Genomic DNA, 12,383 nt, shown 5'->3' on the forward strand with positions numbered 1-12,383 from the left:
AATGGCTTGGCCAGAGGTGCTCCTTGGTGCTCAGCTGCAAAAAGAGTGTGCCAAGCTTCGCCAGAGATGCAAAGAGGCACATGAGGTCTCTTGTCTGATACTTGGCAATCAGCAGCATTGGACAGAGCAACAAAAGCCTTGTCCAGGTCTTAGGTTGGTGACTCATAGATTTAATACTAAATTATGGTACTACAGGAACCTTTCCAGGCTCCCCAGGGCACACAGTGGAAAGTAGATGTGTCAGCTACAGAAAATGTGGCTAAATAGTTGTCCCTTGGTCTGGGAAGCCGAGTTGACTCCCACATTTTTTTTCTTCACATGTTTCTAAGAGTAGCTTTTCTAACTCTTGACTATAACATCATTTCTCTCCAGAAAGAGACTATTTCCATTCTTAGTAAGTCTCTACTGTTTAATGCTTTCCTATATGTTTCCATTCTATGACCTCTTTAAAGCAAGTAGCAAGATTTACCTGGGTTTCACTATTATGGTAATTATCTTTTTTTTTTATTTAATATTTTTATTACATATTTTCCTCAATTACATTTCCAATGCTATCCCACAAGTCCCCCATAGCGCCCCCCACTTCCCTACCCACCCATTCCCATTCTTTTGGCCCTGGCATTCCCCTATATTAGTTTTACCTCTCCTGATAGCAAGTCCATTTTCTAGCCCTGTCCTTTGACTTGGGAAAGAACTTTGGTTTTGACTGGTCTTCTTTTGGGTTTCAGGCATAGTTGCTGTTCTCTTCTGTGGCGTCACACAGGCACATTACACCTACAACAATCTGTCATCGGATTCCAAACTGAGGACCAAACAGGTAAAGGAAAAACTCATGACTGGCTTTATCTCTTTCTTGGTGTCGTGGCTCCGTAGCCACTCTGACAGTGCATGTGAAAAGCATTTCATTAGTAAAGGAAGAAAGTACGCTTAAGGCTTCATTGTAGGTTAGATATTTATAGATTTTTTTCCCTCTAGGATAACCATTAACAATTCTCTTGGTAAGCAAAAAATATAGCTATAATAGTCTCTTTTCTCCGGAGAGATGGGAGCATAGATTGTCAGTCTTGAAGATGAAAGACCTATAGTCTGTAATAATTCAGTCACTTACATCTAAAGCCATTATAAAATGTGAGACTGTGGGTAATTATCCAAAGAAGGAAAAGAAGAAGAATGTGGAAGCAATTGGTCACCAATTGAATGTTTTTATTTCAACTGTCCATTGCCACATGAGCAAAATGTGTTTCCCTTAGTCTGAGGATATATTGGTGTGTGTGTAGCTGCAGAAAATCATACATAGACTCCTTCTATTAAGACCCACTGTGCCAAGCACATCCTGAATAGCAGGAATGCAGAGACTGAATGTGGCCTTTACTTCAAGGGGTAAACACCTTGTGAAGGCTATTGATGAGGTCAGGGCATATAAGAAGCACACAATCCACAGTGTACTCGATATTAGGACAAAAATATCTCAAGAGCATTTGGGGGACGTCCTATAAGGCCTGCTCCCATGGTTGTGGCTGGAGAAATCAGATTGAAATTTCCAGAGACAAGGCCCAATCTGGAGCAAGGAAAAGAAAAGTAAAGAGTTACCAAGTCAGATGTAGTAAAAGATGGAGAGTAGTTAAAGGGATAGGTGAAGCCAAGGGATTGGCACAGTCTCTTAGGGAATTCACTCTTGCTCTGTGGGTGAATTTACAGTGGACTTACAGGTAGCAAGAAGCTGAGTCAAGGAGACACAAGTGAGAATGAGACAATGCAGGCAGCCTCAGACTAAGAAGGATCAATTGTATGTGCTTTAGGAAGGGAGCTGAACTTCATCCTAAAACATAGAAAGCACTGGTTCCCAACCCTCCAGATGCCGAGACCCCTTAATACAGCTCCCTAATCTGTGGTGACCACCAATCATAAGGTTATTTTCTTGCTACTCTATAACTAAAATTTTGCTACTCTTATGAATCGTAATGTAAATATCTAATCTGCAAGATATCTGATACGGGATTGGGACCCATAGGTTGGCAACTGCTGGATTAGAGCAACCAGCAGGAATCATTGCCTCAAAGCTTTGGAGCCCAGAAAATCAAAATCAATCTCTCTCTCTCTCTCTCTCTCTCTCTCTCTCTCTCTCTCTCTCTCTCTCTCTCTCTCTCTCTCTCTCTCTCTCTCTCTTTCTCTCTCCTCCCCTCCCTCCTTCCCTCTCCTCACCCCCCACCCTGGTGGCTTTCTGGCAACTTTGTTCCTCGATTGACAGATTATCCCGATGGGTACCTACCTTGGTGTCCGCATGTTTTTCCCAGGTGCTAGCCTATCTCCAAATTTCTTCTTTTGATAAGATCCTCAATTATATTGGCTCAGGGCATACCGTACTCCAACACAACCTCATCTGAACTAGTTACATCTACAGTGACCCTACTTCCTAAGGTCAATTTCTGGAGCACTAAGGATTAGATCCATAACACATAAATCTGGGGGAGGGGTGTATAACTCTACTCAAAAAGGGATTATTAAAGTGACAAACTTTAGGATAATTGGTGCTTCACTTTGGGATGCTCATTCTGGTAGATATGAGGAAAGAGTACCTAGACAAATTAGCTTTGCTATTTAATGGCAACAACAACATAAACTGGTTATCCAAATAACATCACGCAGGATGCATTTAGTTTCCATGTCTATAAGTGTCCACTATTTTGTTTGGCAGACTTGGTGATCTTTACATGGAAAGAACTTGTTTGCATGTCTGTGGACTTGTTAGGATATGGGTTCTGGGGTTCACTTCACCAAGGCACTTTTGCCAGTGCCATATGTCTGTCTGTCATTCTGTGAATACTGAAACAAGTCCATTTTGATCATCAGCTTGTACCACCATTCCTAATTATCATATATGGCTCAGTACAACACAGGAAGCAACTGACCAACATGGGGGGAGTAAGGCTTACAGTACTAAATGGCAGGGACTGTGGCTATAGGGGATATGATGAGGAACTGGACTCAGTCATGAGTCTACCCAAAACACAACAAAAGGCAGAGAAGCCAGAGACTTCTCACCACATGATGAGGGACAGTGGGCACCAGGAGAGTAAAACAACATCTGAAACTGGCCAGGAGTTCCTGCAGGCTTAGGCAGGACTCTCTGCAGCAGCAGCTAATGCTGGCTTTCATTCAGCCCTGTCTGTCACATCTCAATCTCAGCTTGTCCTCATTGTGTCCTCTGGAACAGGGATTTTGCAGGGCTACCCTTCCCCCACTCTCTCTTTACTTCAGGTAGATGCTTTAGAAACATAATAAAATGCAATTCCTCACCTCTTGACAGCCCTCAAGTAAAACAGAAATAAATAAGCTAAAATCCTGATACTAATACCCAGACACCTCCAATTCCAGGGTGTTTTAAATTGTAAAGACTGGTAGTGGTCTGTTCTCAGAGGCTTTAAGGGAAATGTCTTGGGCTGTTTTTTTTCTGAGAGCCTCTTCTGGTTCTCTCAGCATTTGTATTCTGGGAAGCTGAATCCTGTTTAGGGACTTGCACTTTTAAGTCATGCTATCTAGACTGCTCAGCAGCACTTCAAAGATAACTTGTCTCAGGGTGAGACAGCAGACCAGCACCTAGGGGAGACAAAGCCAAAATCAGTGCCCCACAGCCTTCTGTTCTCCTTCTGAGTGTCATGAGGAGCACTCGCTGACAGGCTTCCAGTTCATCCCGCAGCACTCTCCCTCCTTACCGAAAGAGGTTTCTACAAGCTTATTCTTTAACATCCAGATAACTGCACACCCTTGATCCTTGATCCTTGATCCCTCGCTGGCTTCTGCCTAGGTGAAGTAGGGGCTTAATAAACACTGATTCTTTTCCACTCTCTTCTGTCTTTCCTTCTTTTCTTCAATCAGTATCTATCATTTCGAATTCACTTCTCTCTAATAACATATGCATACATGTATATCTATCTATGCATGCATACCTATGAATATATATGGGATGATGTGTGGGTTATCCATTCTCATATGCAGAGTCTCTGGTCACCATTCTGGGAAAAAAAATTAGAGCAGACATACTCATCCATGTCTGCTCAAGGTAGCAAGAGAAGTTCCAATTCCACATCTGAGTTGGAGACACACTATGAGTTGTACAGAATCCCCAAGATATGGGTTACAGATGTGGCTATCACATCGCCAATAAACATGAGGATGCTTTGGGAAATATAACGTTGCATCACATGGCTGGAGAACACAGTATCCCTTCCCACACTGTGTCCACACTGCCAACAGGAAGAGCAGTTGTTGAACCTCTTTGCCTCTCTCTCCAGGTCCATGTAATGGGAAAGTAGGAAGTTAACAAGGGAAACTTTGAGGGGAATCATCATAAATCAATGTTATGTTATAAAATCGAAGGGTGATGCATTTTTAAAGGAATTTTATCCATCAACTTTGTCTATCCCAGCTAATCAAATAGCTTTGTCTGGAAATAAAGCCTTTTGAAAATGGTATGTTGTTTGAGAATTAAAATGCCTTTTCAAGAATTATATTTTCACTTTAAAATATGTTTTATAAAATGACTGTCCTTTAAATGTTAAGTAATTTTTTTCCCTTAAGCCTGTGGCATGAAAAACCACTCAGCCTTTCCATGTCTTAGGTACAAAGGAACATAGGGGCCCCATGCTATGGCCATGGTAAGGAGTCACACAGTCAGTTGGGACACACATTATTAAGGAGCTCATAAACATGGCACAGTTCCTTTCCCTGAATGGATGTGGCTCTTTGCTTCTCTGTATGAAACTCTGTCATGGAGGCCAACACATTTTGTAAGCCTTGCCTCTGGTCCTAAACACTAAAAGCTAATAGGGATATTCAAAGTGAGCATCCACACATAGCAGCTACCAAGAAGATCTGCATTGGACCACTCACAAGAATCCCAGTCTGGCTCTGCCCTTCCTCCCTCCACACTCCTCCCCAAGGCAGACCTGCAAGCTAGTTATTGGGCCAAACTTCCAGGGTTTTCCATCATTTAACTTTACCTTGAAGGAAGCTAACTTGCAAAACCGTATATTTCCAAGCTATTCATTTTTTACCAGAATTTCTAGATACTTTCCCATAGTTCCCACTTAAAATAATTTCTAGCAGATACATATGCAGCGAAAGAAATTACTGTTCATTAACACACCCGAAGTACTCATTAATTTGTATATACCTTTCTACCTAAGAGATAGCTCCTTTGACTAACACTAATTGTCTTTATTCATTAACTACCATTTTAAAAGAGCCTTTTTAACCAGACACCACTCAAGATACATGTAATATAATAGACTAAAAGGGTCCTTTCGTAGACAAGCTTTATAGTAGTCAGGATAAATGGCACTAGATTATGAATACAGTAGTCATGAAGCCAGTAGAAGAACAAGAAATGGAGATAGGATTGGAGTTTGTAATTTTTCAATAGGTTAGCCAGAAAAGTCCTTGTCAAGACAGAAACTTTAAGGGGATGAAAATGGGAACTATATTAATATTTGGAGTAGATGGCTTTAGAGATTGAGAACAGCTGATAAGAAGGGCAAAAGGACAAACATGGCCAGAAGAAAGGGAATCGAAGAGAGTATGAGAGGCAGTAACAAGGACCAAGTCACAGAGCATCTGAATGAGGTAGAGAAGCAGAGAGGCAACTTCCCACAGGCCTGTAGGTGCACCTGACTCAATAGCAGAGGTGCCATTCATTAGCCAGGGAAGGCTGTGAGATTAATCAGCTGAAGGACAATCAGGAACCTTTGCTGGCTCTCTCACTTGGGGTGTGCATTACACAGTGAAATGGAGTCATAGTGTCAATAGCTGGACATAGTATAGTCCTTACCATCCAGGAAAACCCTCTAGGCCAAGTGTGCAATGTTGGAAGTCAACAGCCTGTAGCTGACATTGAGAGATTGTGGCAAGTCTTAGATCACTTGGGATATGCCCTTGAAGAGAACTATGAAACCCCGTCTCCTCCTCTTTTTTCTTTGCTTCCTGACCATAGGGTGAATGGTTTTAGTCCATTATACAACTCTGTAATATGTTGCTCTACCACAAGCCTAATGCAACAGAGCCAATCAATCAATCCTGAGCTATACCTCCAAAGCTATGAGCTAAAGCAAATTCTCTCACTTTAAAAGTTAATGGTCTCAAGTTTGTTGTCATGGTCAGTTGGAAGAAGTAAAGCTTCGGGACAGTGTCCTCTCCTAGAAAGCAAAGGGCGGCATGAGCTCATTAAGGAATGTAGTGAGTTCTTCCAATGGTGATGAAATATCAGGGAAAGTAGAAACTGTGTTACCACAGGCTGGCAGAGTGGTACAGTCAAAAACAATCAAGACAGGTCTAAGACAAGAAAAGGAAAGAAAGGTAAGCATCATGGTGTATAAACAAGCCTTTTAAAGGAATTCCATTTCAATGGAGACCAGCAAAATGGATTGGGTAGCTAGCTTTAGGGACTAGCAGTCCTTGTGTGTGTTGGAGAGTGATGTGAAAAAGAGATGACCAATCAGAAGGTTTGCCATGTCTTCTCAGAGGTGAACTTCAGCCTCAGACTGTCTGATGCTGTGGATCCAATGATTTGACCTCTTATTAAATGCTTGTCATTAGTAGGTAGGAGGGTATCAGTTACTATCACTTGTTCAACAAGCCTTCCGTGATTGGCATAGAGAAGTGGGTATATGCTTGGTATCTTAGTCACTGTTTCATTGCTGTGAAGAGATGCCATAACCAAGGCAGCTCTTGTAGGAGGAAGCGTTTCATCAGGGGTTTGTGCACAGTTTCCAAGGTTTTGTTATCATTGCAGGAAGCATAGTGATAAGCAGGTGGGTGCTGGAGCAGTAGCTGAGAGCTACTTTGTGGTCTGTAGGCAGAGAAAGAGAGACACTGGACCTGGCATGAGCTTTTGAAACCTCAATGCCCACCATGAGTGGCATGCTTCCTCCAACAAGGCCACATCTACTTAAAAAGACCATGCCTACTAATCTTTCTAAACCTTTCAATCAACCCCAGTCCTTGGAGACCAAGCAGTCAAATATATGACCATATAAGGGGCCACTCTTGTTAAACTATCACACTTGGCTAGCTTTATCATACTTTAAACTGATTCAGACATTAATTTTTCTTAAATTTCCTCTATCATTTTTGAAAATCTATCACTTTCAGGGCATTTTCCCTTCTTGACAATGATATGGTTGGGTTGGATGTACACACTTTCAAAAGGCAGATTCCTTGTCAAGCATTCATAGGCAAACAATGGCATCTTCATTACAGCATTCTTTCCAGATGCTTATTTTATTTCCACTACCCCCCCCATGATATTTTTAGTGTTTATTGCCATTGAATGGGAAAGCAGCAATGCAAATCCAAATTTAAATTTCCAATAAAAAGAGACAATGGGAGCCAAATTGAATGTGCTATGCATGACTTTGCAAGAAAATTCAAATAAAGGACTTGGAATATGAGAGAAGCCAGATGATACGACAAAAGGATGTTTGACCGAGAGGCCACAAAGTGGAGCCTGTTGCTGATAGCAGGACCCTGGACACTCAATCCATGTGACCTTCTATTTTTTCCTCACTTTAAAATGAATCACTAAACTGAATGTGTGGCCAAACATTTTCCTAACATACTATCCTGTGGACCACTGAGCATAAGGTACACACACACACACACACACACACACACACACACACACATGGTTCCTTCTTTTAAACTACAGTTGGAGAGGGATAACTTGCTTAAAAATGATAATGCATGGAGATGAGATAAAGGGCTGAAGTTGCCAAATTGACTTCATGATTGAGGTAATCAAAAATAACATCATTAGTTCCCACTGGGAAGGAAAACTTCATCCTGAGAATTGGATGGTTCTTTGTGGAAAAATTCTGAGATTGAACCAAAGTGAGTGGTTGCAATGGCTTTCCCAAAGCCTTTTGGCATCTGCAGCAGACGATAGACAGCATAAACCACACACTGCCAGCATCCAGGATCTCAGGACTTGAACAAAAGACTTTTCAGTGTTTTCATTTTAAGCATGTTCTGAGCATGTACTAAGCATGACAGTGGTTACATGACAGACAACCTGGGAAACAAAGACGTATAAGACAGTGATTCCTCTAAGGAGTTTCTAATATATGCTAGGTCCATATATGATCGATCTACCCTATATTAGCATCATCCCATGGGCCAAGTGTTAACATGGAAGGAGGATTAATATGTCCTAGGAGTGAGAGGACTAAATGGCTTACTCAAAACAAGATGATCCTGAGAAACTAATTTAGGACTTGGAGGGGGGGGGGCGCTGAAGTTTGTTTCTAATGGTAATCACATTACATAGAGATATACATGGCATAGAAGCAAAGGGAATTAAGTAAGTAAAAGCATACATATAAGTCACTAAGACAAAGGAGTCAACATGGTATGTGGGAGCCATAAGGCTTCAGCGAAGTAGGGAGAGGCTGCTGGTATAAACAGGAGAACAGGGAAGAGACATGTGAGAAAGAAACAAAATGAGGAGATGAGCCCAGAGGGACCTTGTAGTTCTCACTGGACTCTTCTGAACAACACTATCCAATTAGGTTGATGATTGCTTAAGACCTTTAGGCCCATGGAAGATAATAATCAGATTGATGACATTATTGAGGAAAGTTTGAAGGGTCGTTATGAGCAATGTGGTTATTGATCTTAACACAGCACTTCGTTGAAATAAGCCACTCATCCAAATACTATTTAAATTTACTTCGGCCTTTTGAGACTCTGGACTCTTCATCTCTTAGGATGGTTGGTTTGTAAGAAAGGCTTATGGAAATTCATCATTTGGCTTTTGCCTTGGGCTTAGGCACTCAATAAAACCTTACTGAATTAATAAGTAAATTAATGAATAACGGGATTATGACCATGAACATTCTAAGATAAAAATTAGAAAGGAGAAACAATATGTGCTAATTAATGATTTCTTTAACTCTGATAGCATGCATTAATTTAAATTTAATGAGCTGGATGCATAAAGCTAACATCTAGGGTAATCCAGAGGCATGGAGAGAAGGATCAAGTTCAGTTCTTTTACTTACTGTGTCTCCTGCAGTGTGTCTCTGCCTTATTGATTTGCATTACAGTGGTCTAGGATTATGGTTTTGTGCATTTTTCCCCCTTCAATACACTAACAAAAGCAGTCAGGTTTCATGCCAGTTACCTGTTCTGAGACAGTTGAGGGAGAGCTAGGGGGGAGCAACAATGCCCGCGCTTCCCTGACTTCTGAGAAGATCAAAGATATCTACAGAAAGCATAGAATTGCCTTTATTTTTGACTCTAATTACATTTCTTTTGTCAGGATCCCTCCCGCTTTTCTTCTTCTCTTCATTCAGGGTACCTTTAAAATATTATCCTAGGAGGGCTGAATTTATAAATGATGGCAAAGTGTTTAAATTTCTCTGTAGTGAGCTGGTGATTCCTTTCAATGAAACTCATTATATTGTACAAAGGACATTTAGTAGTTTGACTAATAAGTGGACCCTTTCAAATGCTAATGACAGTGAGGCTCCCACATCAAAGCAAGAACACACTGCACTGTACTTTCAGTGCCCAGAATGTCTGTGAACCCCTAGTCCAGAAGCCTTTACTCCACAGTCGACATAACAACAGGGGCTACAGATGGCCATTTGGAACCCCAGTGAGTTCTTCCCTCTGCATTCCAAGCACTGTATCCCAGAGGACAAGAAGGATAAAGATACAAACCAGGAGCCATGCTCCCCCCTGAATTTTTTCATGGAAATATTTTTCCCCCTGTGGAAAGCTATAGTCGGAGTATAACTACTCAAACGATCTCCCTGGTCTATTAACTCCCATCTGTGTTTGTTGATAATACATAAACCTACCATTGTAGTTGGGATTTTTAAGATTGAAAACCAAAGAGGCTGAGGGCTATGTAGGCTATGAAAATAAACTTTTAACTTACAGACACACACACACACACACCTCACCATTCATTCATCTCTCCTTTTACCTTTAGACAACAAAACATACCACCATCAATGCTTAAATAGCAACCCATAAATATTTATAACCCATACTCTTGTTTGATTATATCTGATTCCATGCAAAATGAGAAAAAACGTATCTGAATAGAGTTTAATCCATCAACTGTCCTGGTCCCTATTTGATGACATTCAAGACAGATGGTTACCCATTATTACCTTAAAATTTCTAAGGATGGTAGTGACATAACCGCTCATTATATTTTTATCATCCTACTTATAGGTACAGGTATGAAGGGCTTTAGTATCATAATAGCATTTGAGGATGATAAATGGAAATGGCTGTAATTTTTCTACACATTTTAATTAAATTTTATTGGTGCAGCACAGAAAACATCAAGGCTGAGTGCATATGCCCAAGTGTGTGTTTATGGAGAATATGGCCAAATTTCAAGCTGCCATTTCCTTGATGGCCTTGAAGGACCTAGAGAATGTAATTAACAGGAAGCCTCTGTCTCATTCCTTCAGGAAAGAGACTGAATTGCTTCTAGACACGTGACCCTAAAGTCCAAAAACAATCCTATCAGAGCAAATATGATCTGGAGCCCTGGATATAATGCCTGAAAGGGAATTTGGTTTTAGGAAGGTCATTTGAACACCTGTGCTGTTTGACACCAAGGTTGAGGCTGGAGGGGATTGGAATTCCAACTTGTCTCAAGGGAGAAGAGAAGACAAGGTAGAGGGTCTCAGGACAGAGCACCAGGTAATGAGCTTTTCACTGTGGCTGTGGGGTTTGTTGTTGTTGTTGTACCAAGATGTTAAGAACTATGACCTGAGACTTTTCTTCTCCATTCATATTGTGCCTTGCCCAAGTCAAATTAAACATTCAACATCAAAGTAGCAGGAAACAGATGCCTGATGAAAACTAAAGAAAAAGAAGTTTTGATCCTGTTGTCACTGTGAGACCCTGTGGTCACAGAACTTTACACTTCCACAGAGACTGGTGAAAACAGGGTCACAGAGACATCTGTCTGGATAGGGTTTCTTTGGATTTCCAAAAGGATGACATTTTTCTCAGCTCTTGACTTGTCTTTCTTGCTCTGCCTATGATTCTGAGGGGCTTGGACACTTGAAAGCAGATCTTCAGACCACTAGGAACAGGCAGGCAGGGAGGGCTTCATGGCCAGCACTTTGAATGGGAAGTGGCAGAAGGTCCATCTTCTGAGATCTGACACTGCCAGTTTCATATATAGATAGAGATAGAGATAGAGATAGAGATAGAGATAGAGATAGAGATAGAGAGAGAGAGAGAGAGAGAGAGAGAGAGAGAGAGAGAGAGAGAGAGAGAGAGATATAGATATGTGAAAGTTCTATATATAGGGTCTTTTCTAGGGTGGGAAGAGAAACTATGTCTTAATGCAGGTCTTCTCAAATGGTGGTCTGTAGGCTGATTTCAGAGTGATTCATTTTCATGACACTGTCTGTACTCATTTCTGGCATAAATTAATAATTTATGGCACTGTCTTAGGGAAACACCATCATTCTTCCCTTCTGTGCTGATTTATTGCTGGGCTTTTTGTCTTGCTCTTAGAGCACAAGGTTGAGGTCTATATGAGAATTTTGATTCATCTAAGTATTCAAAGAATGGGAAGTTTGAACATATCCAGAGAAAAGTAATCTGATTTTAAGGGAACATTTCTTTCCCTTAAAATTGCTACTGGGTGTGTCCTGGAATGACTGTGCTGTTTGTAGAATTCATATATGACATGCTTTAAGGAGTTTCTCAACATTAAAGGCAGGAAACACCAGTTAAAGTCTCTAGAACTTTCATAGCCTATAAAATGTGTTTGGACCTGCTTGCTGATTTGTCTGAGTTCTAGGACACCCAAAAAAGATATTTGAATTTTATTCATAATTGAAGTTCAAATATTTATAAATTAATATCTAAAGAAAGAGCCTTGAGAGGCAAATCCAACATAGCCTGGGGGCCAGCATCCTTTCATGGGATGAACTTGGCCACCCACTCTCTTACCTGCTGGCATACTTGTACTGTGACAATATTGATTGATGCTTCAGGAGTAGGTAGGATGGGAGTAGAGGCAGAATAGTTTCATCAGAAATGCAAGTCTACTGGGGACTAATCCTCTTCAGGATCCTAGAATAAGAAGAAAACAAAAGTAAAAGGAATTGGAGCAAGTGTCCAAAGAAGAGAAAGGGATTACTTCTGAAAAAAATAATACACACACACACTCACATACACACACACACTCTACTGTTTTTTTTTCTTTTTTTGAGAAAAAGAAAATTATTAGAAAGAACCATACATGGCAAAGTCAAAGAGGTAGGAAAATATGGCTTAAGATGCCATTAACAGAAATAACAGGTGCCCAAGGAATAAGACAGTTCTGGGATTACAAGTGACAAACC

The 12,383-nt window shown here is 40.8% G+C and overlaps 1 protein-coding gene across 1 annotated transcript in view; it reads left to right on the top strand.

Moving 5' to 3' along the window:
* Positions 1-12,383, top strand: part of Slc9a9 (solute carrier family 9 member A9) — a 565,781-nt gene that overhangs the window by 278,891 nt on the left and 274,507 nt on the right. Inside the window, exon 9 of the mRNA XM_085827898.1 lies at positions 729-817. Coding sequence (XP_085684024.1) covers positions 729-817 — 89 coding nt within the window. The remainder of the gene's footprint in view (positions 1-728; positions 818-12,383) is intronic.

Source organism: Mus caroli, unplaced genomic scaffold, assembly GCF_978045245.1.
Source record: "Mus caroli unplaced genomic scaffold, Mus_caroli_1 scaffold_11, whole genome shotgun sequence".
Taxonomy (NCBI): domain Eukaryota; kingdom Metazoa; phylum Chordata; class Mammalia; order Rodentia; family Muridae; genus Mus; species Mus caroli.